Source organism: Gopherus flavomarginatus, chromosome 3 (genome assembly GCF_025201925.1).
Source record: "Gopherus flavomarginatus isolate rGopFla2 chromosome 3, rGopFla2.mat.asm, whole genome shotgun sequence".
Lineage (NCBI taxonomy): Eukaryota > Metazoa > Chordata > Testudines > Testudinidae > Gopherus > Gopherus flavomarginatus.
The window spans coordinates 5,834,774-5,851,109 of record NC_066619.1 but is presented as its reverse complement, the minus strand read 5'-3'; the positions used below and the strand labels follow the sequence as shown (position 1 = coordinate 5,851,109).

General features: G+C 42.4%; 1 protein-coding gene across 1 annotated transcript in view; it reads left to right on the top strand.

Annotated features, from left to right (window-relative positions):
* UBE2R2 (ubiquitin conjugating enzyme E2 R2) overlaps positions 1 to 15,159 on the top strand; it is a 97,306-nt gene extending 82,147 nt beyond the window's left edge. The window contains exons 3-5 of the mRNA XM_050943706.1: positions 1,504 to 1,601; positions 8,878 to 9,012; positions 14,199 to 15,159. Of these exons, the coding sequence (XP_050799663.1) occupies positions 1,504 to 1,601; positions 8,878 to 9,012; positions 14,199 to 14,418 (453 nt within the window). The 3' untranslated portion in view covers positions 14,419 to 15,159. The remainder of the gene's footprint in view (positions 1 to 1,503; positions 1,602 to 8,877; positions 9,013 to 14,198) is intronic.
* Positions 15,160 to 16,336: the final 1,177 nt, after the last annotated feature.

The following is a 16,336-nucleotide window of genomic DNA, read 5'->3' as shown; positions in this document are numbered from 1 at the left end:
TATGTTGCAGGTGTGACTTTAGAAGAGGGTCAGTATATGTGCTCAGCTTCTAGTTGTGATGTTCTGAGATCTTAACCTGTACTTTAAAAAGTTTCATATTATAATCCCTCTGGAGTTTTCTCTGACCAAGAGTGCCATTTTATACTTTATAAAACTCTCTCAGTAGCCCTCTTGCGTTTTATCCTCTCAAAAGGAAGCAAAGTAATATAGGTTGATGAGGAGGCCACTGTGTTCTCATAGGGTTTCAGTAATTTGGCTGGATATTTCAGTAGCCATCTTGTCATGCCTGGAATCCCCTGTGACTGCAGTTGACCGTTTTTATAGCAACACCTTTTGAACTGTAGCTTTTTGGGGGATTTATGTGACTTCTGGTGTTACATTTTGTCTTTAAAGACTGCAGCAGTTCAAAATGGTTAACCCTCTTGAATAGAAATTGGAGTGTTGCATAGTAGGGTGGATTGTTTTAAATCAGATCATTTAAAACGAGTAGCTTTTAATCCATGATTTAAGCGGCACATTTTGATTTAAATAATCTTAATCTTGTTTTGCATTTGTGTATTTTTATTTAAGTTTAGTAGACCCTCAGAGTTGCAACCATTTTGGGAATGAAGTATGTTTGTAACTCTGAACAAAATGTTATGGTTATTCTTTCAAAAGTTTACAACTGAACATTGACTTAATGCAGCTTTGAAATTTTTACGCATAAGAAAACTCGTGCTTTAAACCATCTTAATTTAAATGAAATAAGCACAAAGTTTCCTTACCTTGTCAAATTTTTTTTAAACTTCTTTTTTCTTTTTCTAGTAGTTTACATTTAATGCAGTAGTGCACTGTATTTGGTTTTTTTTTCGCTCTGCTGCTGCCTGATTGCATACTTCCGATATCCTAACGAGGTGTGTGGTTGACTGGTCAGTTCGTAACTGTGTTCTGAGGTTCTACTGTATTTTCCTAAAGAGAGGTTGATTCTCATTGGTTTGGTAGCCATTAAAATACATTGACTTGTGACTAAATATAACCTTTTACATTAGATTCCTCTTTTGCTCAAAAAAACAAAAACAACAAACTTTTAATCTACCCTATTGTTCACTAGTCTACTTCTGAGGCACACTGTGCGTATGCTAAGGTGGCAGGTGACCAGGATTTGATCCGCTGGTTGGATCATTAGCTTCCCCAGCTTGGGTTGGGTACTGACGGGGAGTGCGACGCGAATGCTGATCCCGTTTACACAAACTGCAAATTTACATTATTGTCTTCATGCACAAAGGCCTCCATTTGAAATGTGTAAAATGGCTAAAGAATTTGGTGGTATTCCTGGCTCTTTACAACTGCACAGGTTTGCCATACTTTACTGTTTAATAAATATTTTGATCTTGGGTAAAATTGCCCAGGAACCTATCCCAAGTGGCTGAAAGCACTTGGTCAAACAGTCCTCAGGTGTGGTGTTCCAAATTTAGTCCAATAATTCTGCTAATGTTTACTGAATCTTTAACCTCTGTCTTGCAGAATGGAGACGTATGTATTTCAATTCTTCACCCACCTGTAGATGACCCACAAAGTGGAGAACTGCCATCCGAAAGGTGGAACCCCACCCAGAATGTCAGGTAACAAAATACGGAACCACTGACTCCACAAATGTAGACCTCATGAAAGTTCTCTTGTGGTCCATATGTCCATCCAGACCATAGCCTGTCTTCCTGCCTCCGATGGAAATGGGAAAACTGGCTTGGCAGCAATCTCTAAAAATGGCTTGTCTGAATCTAGCAGAAATAAATACCTCAAATTGGGAAAATAATCTTCTAGTTAGTTACTGGAGTGCAGTGTGTTGAGATACTGTGCTACCTTGTTGAGATTTCCACTCTGTGTGATGATGTATCAGTGTTTTTAAAAATTACTCAGAGAATAAACTTGCTGTCTCAAATTTAGACTAGCCTTTCCAAATCCACACTGTCCTTCATGTTTAAACTACCATTCTACTTTTGAGTAAGTACTCCACTGAGATACCAGAAGTAGAAAAGACCCATCTTTCATGATTTGTCTGCATACTCATTTACTAACGTTTGAGATTTGTCCTGAGGGATCGTGCAACCAAAAAGGGTAGAAAAATCCTCTTTAAAAGGCATTTCTGTGGCCTTCTATCTAGCCCTGGTGGCAGACTAAATCAAGCAGGGGGATCCAGCCTGTGGGCTGGGATTTTGACACCAGTTGCTTTATACTATCTGCTTGTATCTTGGGCCTTTTCCTATTTTTTCTCCTGCCTTCCAGTATTTGGCAATCTTGTCCTTTTTGAATGTTGTCCTAAGCAGATGGTTTCCAGGTATTTCCTCTTGGTGCCCAAAGCTGAATAAGTCACGAGTCGCCAAAAGCATTCCAGACTAACCAACACTTCCCTTTCTTTGGGCAGGTCTACATTTAAAAAGCTGTATCTGCACAGTTGTAGCACTTTAATGAAGATGATGTATGTCTACAGGAGAGAACTCTCCCATTAGTGTAATTAAGCCACCTCTGTGAGAGGTGGTAGCTGTGTTGACAGGAGCTCTCCTGCCAACATAGCGCTTAGTTTGGTATAACGATGTTGCTCAGGAATGTGGATTTTTCATACCCCTGAGCGACATAGTTATACCAAAGTAATTTTGTAGTGTAGACCTACTCTTTGAAAATCCTAACTCTGTATATCCTCTCTTGAGTTTGTAGTGCTCCATGCTACAATATGCCTCTAATGACACTGGCTTTATGTACAGGGGTGAACCATGCAGTGGTAATAGCTATCTAGCTACACAGTGGAAAGTATTCTTGCTGGGATATTAAGAACTTTATGCTGTCTTTAAGTTTGTCTGATTCACAACCAAAAATTTTTTTTTAAAAATAACTGTCTCTAATCTGCATAATATTTTTAGAAAAGTATCAGCAAGTGGAAGTATCCAGTGTTTACAGTGTTACTTATTACTAAACGGTGATTCCCCTATTTCAGATCTTGCTCTATCCCTTGATTTATTTTTATTAGTAATGTGTATTGAGGTCCCAGCCTATTGGAGAGAAGTCTTATATTTGGAAAGAGTCAAACAATGACACTATACAGGAGAGTTTCTGCCTTGATAGCTTAAGTAGCCAAGTGATGGCACTTTTGCTGTTGTGATCCTTAGGGCATGGAGCTCTTTCTCTATTCCTCAACCAATTTCTCCACTTACTATTAGCTTTCAGAAGATTCTCGTAGTCCATGACTTTTAAGCTCTGACTAATTTGGGGTTTTGTTAATTTATCATTAGAAAGAGCTCTTTAACCAAATACTTTGGCAAAGAGGAGATAAGGAAGATTCCTGACCCTTAGGTCAGGTCTGCACTACAGGGCTAAGTCGACCTAAGTTATGCAACTCCAGTTATGTGAATAACGTAGCTGGAGTCAGTGTACCTTAGGCTGACTTAGTGCGGTGTAGACAGCGCAATATATCGACGGGAAAAACTCTCCCATCAACTTGCTTTGTGATTCTCTTCCGGTGGAGTACCGGAGTTGACGGGAGAGTGATCAGTGTCTGCACATCAGTCCCCCAGTAAGTGGAGACAAGCCTGTAGAATAGGCTAGCGAGCAACAGACTGCAAGGTGCTGAAGTAGAATGGTCTTGGCTGAAAACGGGGCATTTTAATGAACCATTGATTTATAATCCCAACTACACATACAAAAGGTTGGGGTCTAAATTAGCTGTTATCACTAAGGAGGATCTTGGAGTCATCCTGGATAGTTCTCTGAAAACATCTCATCAATGTGCAGCAGCAGTCAAAAAAGCAAACAGTGTTGGGATCCATTAGGAAAAGGATAGGTAAGACTGAAAATGTCATGCCATTGTATAATTCAGGATATGCTCACATCTTAAATACTGCATGCAGTTCCGGCCATTCCATCTCAAAAAAGATGTATATTAGAATTGGAAAAAGTACAGAGAAGAGCAGCAGAAATGATTATCGGTATGGAACAGATTCTGTATGATGAGATATTAAAGACCTGGGACTGCTTATCTTAGAAAAGAGACAACTAAGGGATGCTGTGATAAGTGTATAAAATCATGAATAGTGTGGAGACAGTGAATAGGGAAATGTTTAATTACCCCTTCACATAACACACAAACTAGGGGTCATCCAGTGAAATTAATAGGCAGCACGTTTGAAACTCACATAAGGAAGTTGCCTGACAATATTAACTATCTCTAATCCCTGCTGCCTAGCCATTAGTTGGCAATGTACTTCCGCTGTGGGATCTAGGCTATCTTCAAGAGGGATTTAATTCTTCCACTCCTAGAGTAGCTGCTGTTCATGTTCCTTTTGAAAATGTAGAGAAGACAGCCCACTAGAAACATGAATTTTGTTGGTAGTATATGGTAAAAATGTCAGGCAGATGAGAATAACCAGATAGTTGGTAGTATTTCTCATTGGTGACCCTTGGGGCCAGTACTTAAGTGTGTACCTTAAGTCAAATGAGCTTTGCTGGTTTAGGGAGGGTAGAATATCTCAAGCCACTTCCCTTCCTTGGGAATCTTTTAGGCACTATCCTAGACCATGTCTTTCCTACAGGGACTATCACTGCGTAGCTATGTCAGCATAACCCTGTAGCATAGACTCAGCCTATGGTGGCGGAAGGATTTTTCCATCGCTGTAGGAACACCACTTCCTCAAGTGTTGACAGCTAGAGCAATAGCAGCATTTTTCTGTCCATCTAGCTGCATCTTGCTGGGGATTATGTCAGTATAGCTATGGGGCTAAAGGGTGTGTGTCCTATGCAACAGGGACTCACTAGTGCTAGGCCCAACTCTTCTCACAATCAAGGCAGAGTCTCTGGAGAAGGGCACCTAGTTTGAAGTCAAGAGATCCTGAGTTCTATTTATGGCTCTGCGTCTTGTTCTTGTGTGGCCTAGTGCAAGCAGAAGTGGGTAAATCACATCAATCTGTAAAAATGGGGATATTTGTTAATCCATTCTCAGCACCCCTAGGATATTACTATCTGTACAGTGATTTGAACAAGACCATCAAGGCATTCCTTTGGACAATAAGAGTAAAGCTTGTCTGTGCAAGAGACAGAACTTTCTCCAGTAGTGGTCAGAGACTGGAATGAACTCTTCCAGAAACTGACCACCTTTCACTGCCAGTGCAAGGCTGTATTCTTTTACCTTGCATTCAAAGAACGCTAAGGAGTGACTCAATTACAGTTGAAGCTACCTACAGGAGGAACAAATATTTAATAATGGGCTCTGCAGTCTAGCATAGAAAGGTATAGCATGATCCAGTGGCTGGAAATTGAAATTAGACAAATTAAGACTGAAAATAAGGGATACCAGTGAGAGTAATTAACCATTGGAACAATTTGTCAGGGCTCAGGGTTGATTTTTCATCACTGACCATTTTTAGATCAAGATTGGATGTTTGTAAAAGATCTGCTCTGAATTATTTTGGGCAAGTTCTGTGGCCTGTGTTGTACAAGTCAGACTAGATGATCAGTGGTCCCTTCTGGCCTGGAATAAATGACCATGACCTCTCCATGTGGTGATCTTGATATTTCTAATTAGAAAATGTAATTGTTGGACTACCTACAGGTAACTATAGAATACTGGGGTTGGAAGGGACCTCAGGAGGTCATCTAGACCAGCCCCCTGCTCAAAAGCAGAACCAGTCCCCAGTTCCCTTAATTGCCCCCTCAAGGATTGAACTCACAACCCTGGGTTTAGCAGACCAATGCTCAAACCACTGAGCTATTGCTCCCCCTCCAAACCAGTCTGTTACCATGTTTCTTGTTGAAATAGGAAATTCCTGTAGTGTTCCATATATCATAAAGATCCAGTGTGTTGATGCACAACTATGCCATCTGCCTATATACATATCCATATACAGGGTTTATTTTGAAGTAAGATGTGAAAAGGAATGACTTCCATCTACCCCTCTTTTTTTTCCTATGGAATGCTGACACTCGTGGGTTGTCAGTAGTAGGGATTAAATTTGTGACCTCTGGATCTATACTGGCTAAGCTAAAAGATCCATGTCCCTTAGCCAATGCTGTAGCAAGCTCATAAACCTCTGGGGCCTAGCTACCACTAGAGGGAGACAATACCACAGTATTTGTGGGTATGGCTTATGCTTGTGTATCTGGCTGGTCTTTATATTGCTGCTATTTTGAATCCCTACTAAATTGTAACTGTAACAATTTCAGAATCAGCCATCCCAGAGCACTGATGGTGACCTGTTTAACTGAATAACATAGAATCATAGAATACCAGGGTTGGAAGGGCCCTCAGGAGGTCATCTAGTCCAGCCCCCTGCTCAAAGCAGGACCAATCCCCAGATCCCTAAATGGCCCCCTCAGGGATTGAACTCAAACCCTGGGTTTAGCAGGCCAATGCTCAAACCAATTGGTTTGTGTTTCTTCAAAATACCTTACTTGAGACCTAAGTGAGCAAGTATTTACCTAGGAAACATGTATCCCAAATATATAGTTATAGACATAACACTTAACACACTCTTGGACAGTCATCTATACCCCTCATGGTAATGTTTCACTCTTTAGAGCAATATAATTAGCAGGTATGACTTATTTCTTAGCCTGATAAGAGGAATATTCCCTGAGTTCTGTAGAAGCAAGTGTTTAGGCACTGTCTTCTCAGCTCTTGTCTTTGGTATCTCCTTCCATTTCATATATACTTTCCTTCCACTTAACTTCTAATGCATTTGTCTCTAGTAAGGCTTCAGGCAAGTGCAGTACACATAGCAGTAACTGCAGCCATGTGGCTGGGAGTATAGAATTACCTAGTTTTAGTTTACTCTTCTTGCCTTGTGCCTCTGTCATGAGGTGTGTGCATGCACCTAAGAGCACAGACTCTTAAGCTTTGGTGGTGGTGGTTGTATGAAATGTAACTTTTGGCCTTCCTGTTCTTGTTGTCTTGTTTAGAACCTTATCTCCTTAAAATAAACAGTCACTTATGAACACATCCATCCTACCGAAGTGAGCTTTGCTATCTTTTTGGCTTGTTATTGCTGCAGGTAAAGGAGGCTGTCTGCTAGGAGTTACATAACTGGCCTTGTGCTGATTCACAGCTCACCAAGAATCACTCTTGACAGTATAACTGGATACTGTAGAACTCTTGCCTTGTGTGTTCCCTTAGGTTGCCCAGCAGCTGTCACCCATAGCACTGTGTGGGCTGGGGGAATCCAGGCAGGACCTACTGGGCATCCAAGACATCCCTAACAGCAGTCAGGCAAGAAAAAGCCAAGGCCTGGAATCCAGACCGTAGTATGAGGAATCCTTCTTCTCTGGAGGCATCAGACTATAGCAACTACCATCTCTTTTCCTACTTCTGGAGCTGAACAAAAAGGGTTTCCTTGGAGGCTGGAAGAGGTAGCTCCTAGGAGCATCGGGGATTTCTCAAGTAGCCTGGCTCCTTGGGCATACACAGCCCCTGAATGTCAGCAGACTGCCTTTTACAACTGGAACTATGGACATTATTTTTGTCTACCAGCTGGCTGTCTGCCTCAAACACATCCCACTCTGTCTCTGCAGCCAGCCTTGCACTCCCTGCCTGCTTTTCATTCCCTGTAACGAACAAGTAAAAGTAAATGGAACTGACAAGCCAGATGCTCATCACTGCCCTGAACATTTTACTTTACCTTGGGCTCCCACCCACCACTGTCATGTCTGCCTTCTCTAGAATGTGAGCCTTGGGGCACAGGCAGTGCTCTGTCAGTTTGTGGGCGTGAGGTGCCCATCAGAATGGGGAACTAATCCTGATTTGGAGCATTTGGCTATTTAGGAAAGAATCTTGGGTGGATTCTTTAGATGATTAATATTCAGTTGCTAGGGTGAGGTAGGGGTGGGGTGTATGTGGTTAAATGCTTAAAAGCAAATATGTATGTTCTCCTCAAACTCTAAACTCTTTACGCCAGGGACTCTGGCTGTGCAGGTTTCTGGTACTGTCTTATAAACTCTTAAGCACTAAAGCTGGGACTACAGTACACTGGTGCTTAAAGCCCCCACTACCTCAGGTGTGTGGTGGGGATTATATTCAGCACCAGTTTGTACAGGCACCTTAATGCTTTCTCCTTTCAAATCTTCCTGGTTTGAAGATCTCCTAGTGCATCATTCATGGAGTTGGTCAGAGAATTTTTTGATAAATCATCTTCTTTTTTATTGGAAAATGCAGATTCCTCAAGACCTCATGGGAACTTACCAGGTTCAATGAAACTTTCATTGGGAAAGGTTTCTGACTCCTGTTTGGAATTTCTGGTAAGAGACCACATGTCCGCCATTATAGCCAGTAGCTCAGTAGTTAGGGCGCTCACCTGGGATGTGGGAGACCCCAGGTTCAAGTTCCTGCTCCAAATCAGGCAGGACTAGAACTTGGGTTTCCTATTCCAGGTGAGTGCCCTAACCACTAGGCTATTGGCTGTTCCATCTGAGGGGTTTCTCTCTCTGGCATTATTATTATTTTTTTTTGGCTTTGAAAAACTTCAAAAGGTCTTGGGTCCATCCCAGAACTTAACAGGAACAATTTGCAGTCCTAAATATTTGCTGGATCGGAAACCCCCCCCCCCCACACACACAAACATTTTCGTTCTACAATATCTCCAATGAAACATTTCTGTTTGTTCTCTACCACCCCATTCCCCTCTCCTGCACACATCCCTCTAAAACTCCTGGCTAGTGATGGTGAGAGTGCATAAATCCTGTCCTGCTGTTAACTCTGCTTTCATTTCAGCTGTGGGATGTGAGTTTGCACCTAACCTTTATTCCAAGTCTCAGGTCTAAATGTGTTCCTAAAATGGTAGCCTTAATTCACATTCAAGACTTCTACCATAGCTCCATGAATGCTTTGCCCTGACCTCTAATGTTGCTTTTTTTATTTTCCAGGACTATTCTACTGAGTGTAATCTCCTTGCTTAATGAGCCCAACACCTTCTCTCCAGCCAACGTGGATGCATCAGTCATGTTCAGGAAATGGAGGGACAGTAAAGGAAAAGACAAAGAGTATGCTGAAATCATTAGGTAAAGTCTTGTTTGAGCAGGAGACATTGAATTAAGAATTCAGTGTGGTGCTTCACACCTTTTAAAACCACTTTAAAATAAAGTTTCTGGATGAGCTTGATTGCTTACAGAGCTAGATGTTGACAGGGACTGTCACGGAGTGTGGGGAGTCCGGCCCTGCACCCCTCTTTCTGGGACCCACAGTGACTTTTAGCAAGCCAGTAAAACAGAAGGTTTATTGGACAACAGGAACACAGGTTACAGCAGAGCTTGCAGGCACAGTCAGGACCCCTCCATTGAGTCCTTCTGGGCTTTCAGGGTGCTTGGATCCTAGCTAGGATACCCTGAATTCCACCCACACAGCCCCAAGCCCAAACTCAAAACTGCTTTCCTCCAGCCACTCCCTTCCTTTTTTCTCCTTCCCAGGCAAAGGTGTTGACCTTTCCCGTCCCTTACCTAGCTCAGGTTACAGTCTCCCGTATCGGCCATCCCCTAATGTCCTCCCCCGCTCTCCCATTCCCCACACAGACAGCCCCTACTCCATCACAGGGACATGGACAATTAACAATAGGGTCATAAGAGCAATGAATGAAATCAGTGGGGGAATCTGCTTAATATCTTAGATGTGTACACAAATGCAAGGAGAATGAGGAATAAACAGGAAGAACTGGAAGTTAGCACACAAACTATAACAGCTGGTATCACCAACTTGGTAGGATAAGTCTCATTACAGGAATATTGGTGTGGAGAGTGATAGCCTCTTCGGGAAGCGGGGGAGGGCAGAACACTTGTTCTGAGGTCCAAAAGAAGGTGAGAGGCAGAGCAATTGAAAGTCTCTGGATAAACACAGAAGAGGCAGGAAGGTCAGGGGGGTGATTTCATGGTATGGAGCTACTGTAGACCAGCAAATCAGAAGAGGTGGATTTCTAGAACAAGTAACAGAAATATCCCACACACAAAGCCTATTGGTAATGGGAGACTTTTCTAATGGGACCTTCCCAGACACTTGTTGGAAAAGTAACATGGCAAAACACAACACTTCCAATAAGTTCTTGGGGACAACTTCTTGTTTCAGAAAGAGGAAGTAACCAGGGGAACTAGCATGTTAAACTTGATTCTGACCAACAGAGAGAAATTGTTTGCAAATTTGAAGGCAATTAGAGTAAAAGTGCTCATAAAATGATGTTTCATGATTCTAAGGAAAGGAAGGAGTGAAAGCAGCAGAATAGGAACAGTGAACTTCAAAAAAACAAACATTAACAGATTCAGAGCTAGTAGGTAGGATTCCATCAGAAGAAAATCTAAGGGATAAAGGTTCAAGAGAGCTGGCAGTGCCGTGAGACAATATTAAAGGCACAACTGCAAACAATTCCAATGCGAAGGAAAGACAGGAAGACTAGGAAAAGGCCAGTATGGCTCCATCAGGAGCTCTTTAATCTGAAAATCAGAAAGGAATCCTACAGAAAGTAGAAACGTGAATGAATTGCTAAGGATCTCTACGAAAAAATAGCACAAGCATGTAGGGACAAAATCAGAAGGGCTAAGGCACAAAATGAGTTACACCTAACAAGGGACATAGAAGGCAATCAGAAGAGGTTCTTTAAATACATTAGGAGCAAGAAAAGGATAAAGGAAACTGTAGGTGCTCTACTTAATGGGGAAGAGAAGAGCTAATAACTGATGCCATCGAGAAGCTGGGGTATTTAATGCCTCTTTTGTGTCCGTCTCACTGAAAGGATTAATAATGACCAGACACTCAACACAGTATCAACAAGGGGAAAAGTACACATTCCAAAATAGAGAAGGAATGGAATAGGCAAACGAATATTTAGGTTAGGTTAGATGCATTCGAGTCAGCAGGGCCTGATGAAATTCATCCTGAAATCCTTAAAGAACTAGCTGAAGCAATCTCGGAACTGTTAGCAATTATCCTCCATGAGTTCTGGAAGATGTGAGGTCTCAGAAGACTGGAGAAAGGCAAACATGGTACTGATCTTTAAAATGCAGGAACGAAGAGGATCCAGGGAATTAGATTAGCCAGCTTAACTTTGATACCTGGAAAGATATTAGTACAAAATATTCACTAATCAGATACTAAACACCTTGCAGATAATAGCATTATAAGGAATAGCCTGCATGGACTGGTCAAGAACAAGTCATGCCAAACTAATCTACTTTCCTTCTTTGATAAGGTTACAGGCCTAGTGGCTGTGGGGGAAGCTGTAGATGTGATATGTATTGATTTTAGTAAATCTTTTGACAGTCATGTGTCATTCTCCTAAGCAAAATAGGAAATGTGCACGCAGTTTAAAGTTTAATTTAAACCACAAGTGATTGAAAGACTACAGTTATCAATGGCTTGCAGTCAGAGTGGGAGGGCATACCTAGTGCTGTCCCACAGGGGTCAGTCGTGGGTCCAGCGTTAGCCAATATTTTTTCATTCATGACTTGGATAATAGAGTGGAGAGTGTCCTTATAAAATTTGGGAGGGCTTGCAAATACAAGGACAAGGTTAGAATTCAAAATGACCTAGGCACATTCAAGAATTGTCGTCTGAAATCAACAAGATGAAGTTCAATAAAGACAAGTGCAAAGTACTGCACTTACGTAGGAGAAATCAAATGCACAGCTACACAGTGGGGAATAACTGTCTAGACTCTAGGTAGTAGTATCGCTGAAGAATCTGGAAGTTATCTGGATCACAAATTGAATGAACCAACAACTTGATGCAGCCTCAATACAAGCGATTCTGGGTTGTATTAATAGGAGTGTTGTGTGTAAGACACAGGACGTAATTATCCTGCTTGGCACTGGTGAGGCCTCAGGGGGAGTGCTGTGTCCAGTTCTGAGCACCACACTTTAGGAAGGATAGGGACATATTGGAGAGTGTCCAGAGGAGGAGAACAAAAATAAGTTTTCGAAACCTGACATGTGAGGAAAGGTTAAACTTGGCGTCTTGAGTCTTTAGAAGAGAAGACGGGGGCTGAGGGGAAACCTAATAAGTCTTCCAATATGTTAAGGGCTGTTATAAAGAAGATGGTGATCTACATGTTCACTGAAGGCAGGACAAGAAGTGATGGGCTTTAATCTGCAGCAAGGGAGATTTAGGTTAGATATTAGAGGAAAACTTTCTAACTACAAGGGTTGTTAAACTCTGGAACAGGCTTCCAAGGGGGGCTGTGGAATTCCCATCATTGGAGGGTTTTCAGAATAGGTTGGACAAACACCTGTCAAGGTGGCTTAGGTGTACTTGGTCCTGCCTCAGCACAGGTGGTGAGATTTGGTGACCTGTTCAGGTCCCTTCCAGCCCTGCATTTCTAGGATTCTAGATCAGATTCACATCAATATGTTTTGTTTTTTAATTGATTGGACCAACTTCTGTTTGTTTAGCATATCTCTTGCACTGATCTGTTCCATCTTGTACGTACTTAGCTGTGATACAGAGTACCTTTCCCAAACCTGAAGCAGAACTCTGTGTGTAGCTTGAAAGCTTCTCTCTTTCTCTCCAAGTTTGGTCCAATAAAAGATATTACCTCACCTACCTTATGTCTCTGATATCCTGGTACCACCACTGCAGATATAAATAAGTTGTCACTTCTAACCTGACTATCTCTGAAAGCTATTAACTTTAACCTTCTTAGGACTAAAGTAATCTTAAAGCCATTTCTCTGCCTTAGTGGCAGGAGCCCCTAATAGAACACCCTTAGTGTGCTATTGATGCTGACTGCTGGCACAAAAAGGTCAACATATCTTTTGACTGCTTTTGTTTGTCAGATTGTTCTGGCATAATACTCATACAGAGTCCTTTGGCCACTAACAAATCCCCGTCTGGATCACTGTTTCACTTTGTGCATTGCCTGTGTGGCTTGGTGAATGGTTAATTACACATGCTTGATGAATTCAGTTGAGGTTGCACTCCTGACCCTCTTGTATTTTACATGTTATTTCTGTACTGTCACCTTACTTAACAAAATCTGCAGTGTGTTCCTCAGCTTGAAGCATCTGTTTAAAATCCTGCCTGTCTTTAGTTTAGAAGAGTGATTCTTAGAAGTCCCTAGTTCTGTCAAGTCACTAGTTACTGAAGAACCCTTGTAAAGACAGTAAGGCCCTCTCTGTCAGTAAGCTTTCAAGAGCCTTTTTGCCCACTGGAGGATTTTCCCTTCCCTAGGTGGTAGCGACTAGACCTGCATGGAGCTAGCACTTTATTTAGGGCACCCTTTAGGAATATGTTGATAGTTCTGGATTAGAGCTGACTACTTCCAATTGTTAAATCAGCCTCATAGTTGTATAAGTGTTGGAGCAAGACCCTCTGTCCATGTGCAGTCATAGCACCAACACTCACCAGGTGTTAGGGTAAAATGTCATGGTGTCAAAATGAGATCACCAACCCTTTCCTCAGCGAAATGTGCGGATGGCCAACTGTAATTGGGAGTGTGGTGCGTTGTCTCTTAAAGGCAGAACCCTAATTATCAGCTGGTTAATCTATCCATATTTCTGTAAGAGGAAACTGTTTACACACACACACCATAATGGCTTCTGGATAGTGTTAATAGAAAGGATTGGATAGCTGTAGCTCAAGGTAGCCAACATTTAGACTGCATTTTCAGAAGCACTTGGCATTGACTCAGCTCTGTTTGCATTTATTTCAGTGGGAGCACAGCAGTGCTAAGCATGTCTGAAAATGCCATCCTAAGTATAGCTGGATAAAACTTTTAGTGGAACTTAAATGCTTTTGGAGAAACTTTGAGACTGTGGCCTTGAGAAGAAACCACCTGATATGTGATATGGCTGTCCCCCCCTGCCCCTTTTTTTAAGGACCCCTTTTTTGGAAGGAGGAAGATTGATTCATTGCATTAATCAAACATTCCACCTGTAACTGGCTTATGCAAGTCACTAATATTGGACCTTAAAATACATTATCTTGTGTTGCTGGAGTTTTGGAAGAGTTTACTGGAACTGGTAACAATTTGTAGCAACCCCACACTAGTGACTGGAGGAAAACAAACTTGTGTGTTAGCGTCACTTGCTATACTTTTGACTCAACTGCTGGCTTCCTATGGAATGCACGGGCTGAAATGGCTTCATTGTCTCTGGGCCAGGGATGAGGTTTATGTTGGTTCTTGGAGATTGCTCTGCAAATGTTTTGGAAGGGAAAGCTATAGCTGAACCTGTGATCACATTGCTGCTTTCTCTTCTCTACCTTGCAGGAAACAGGTTTTGGCTACCAAGGCTGAGGCAGAAAAGGATGGCGTGAAGGTCCCCACTACACTGGCAGAGTACTGCATCAAAACTAAAGTGCCTTCCAATGACAACAGTTCAGATTTGCTTTATGACGACTTGTATGATGACGACATTGATGATGAAGACGAGGAGGAGGAAGATGCTGAGTGTTACGATGATGATGATTCTGGCAACGAAGAGTCGTGACCTGCTCCCTACATGCCCCTGTACTGCCCTGCCAACTCAGGCCAAAAGGGAGCAGTGGTAACCTAGCAACAGTCCAGCAAAAAATACACGGGGGAAATCAACAACAAACTCTTGTCTCCTGCTGTACGGATCTCTGTTTGCTCTTTTTTTATGGACCTCTTAGAGAGAGAGAGAGAGACCCTCCACAGAATGTCTGAATTCTTGCATTCTTAACCCTTTCATCACTGCATTATGATTTCTTTTTTAAGAAAGGAAAAACTCCCCCTCTTGCTTCTCTATGAAACGTTCACAGTGAAACAGGTTTGGTCTGTGTTTAAATACTTTAATTAAACACAGTCTTGCATCGAGATGTTTAATGTATTTAAAGCTGGAACAAACCCATTGAAGTTGGGTCCTTGGAGTTCACAAGTGCTGCATTTACTGGGAAGAAAAAACAGAACCACACAAAAAAGCAAATTGCCAAGGTTTAGCTGCTCCATTTACAATAATAGTGTGTGCACATTTGTGTAGCTTGGTGGTGGGTTTTTTCCTTTTTTCAAGGCTTGGGGCGGAGAGTGTAAGCTACTGTGTGGTGAGCTTGATGGAATGTGTTACTGAAAGGTACAGTATTCCGTTTCAGCCTGCTCTAGTTAGGAAGTAGACAGCCCCTGGAGCCTTGGGCCCAGAGGGCAGAATCAGCTGCCTTTTTACCAAGTGTATGATATGACCCCTAAAATAAACACTTAACACTTCACATCTGTACAGCTGAGCCCTGGGTTGCTATTTATTTTTCAGACTGGTTGGGGCTTAGAAGTCACTATGCCATTTGTTAGAATGCTGCTGAGATCTGCTGCTGGCTCCCATTGTTGGGAGGGAATCGTGACAATACCAACTTAAATCCTCTCCTCCTTCAGAATGCAAAGTTGGCCACCTTTAAAAGTGGTGGCAGGTTTAGTCAGCCAGTATTAGTCCTAAGAGCATGTGTTCAGTGTCTAGAATCTGCCATTTTCAATAAGCTACTACGCCTCTGGAGAGTTTAGTCTGTGTTAGTCGTAGCTGCCAGTTGCTCTTCTCAGCACCCCAAATGCCTACTATGACTTTTAGCATCTACCTTTTTGTTTATTTAAATGGGTAAGACTAGTTGTGAGTTGGCAAATGATAGGCCCCCCCAAGACTTGTTGCGGTAGATTGTGGGCCTTGAGGCAGAATCCAAAATTCCCTTGCGCAACAATGCGCTCACAAGAACTAGAAATACCAGTCTGGCCTTCCCCATGCTTATCAGTGGGCAGACTTTCTGAATCGACCATCAAACCAAGAGTGTCCTCATTACTGGAGAGGGAAAGGGGATCCTGGTGACAAGCTTCGTTGTGGTCACATAGCTCTCAAATACTGATGCCAACTTGTTCACGGCTGAAGAGCTGTGTCAAAGTGCATGGACCCAGATGGCTGAAGGGAGCTCTGCAAACCAGGATTAGAAACAGCTGCTGCTAGGCTTTCAGCATGTTCATTGGGTGGTGTGCAAAATTCAGGCAGTTCAGCCACTCAAGAATCTTTTGCATGTGCTGGGGAGCTTTTGGGAGAAGATCCGACCTATCATCCTCAACTTCTTTGAGGAGGGAAAAACAGCAGAATTAGATTGCTCAATCTGGTTGACATCACAAATCCATTATAAAGCACTGTTGTGATTTGGCTGCAGTGTGGCACCCTGAGTTGGCTTTTGAGACTACTTTTTGCCCACTGATTAGGACAGCATTTCAAGTATACTGAGCCTCGAATCACTTCAAGAACCTACTCTAGTGGTGTGGAGTGACTCATGGTGCTGTTCTGGCTTCATGCCTATGTGGGGGAAGTGAGGACTGCTGCATCAGGCCCTTACAGGCTCCTTTAATGACATTTTGGTTGCCCCCTTGTCCTCAGGGTTTCCAGTGGCATGTCACCA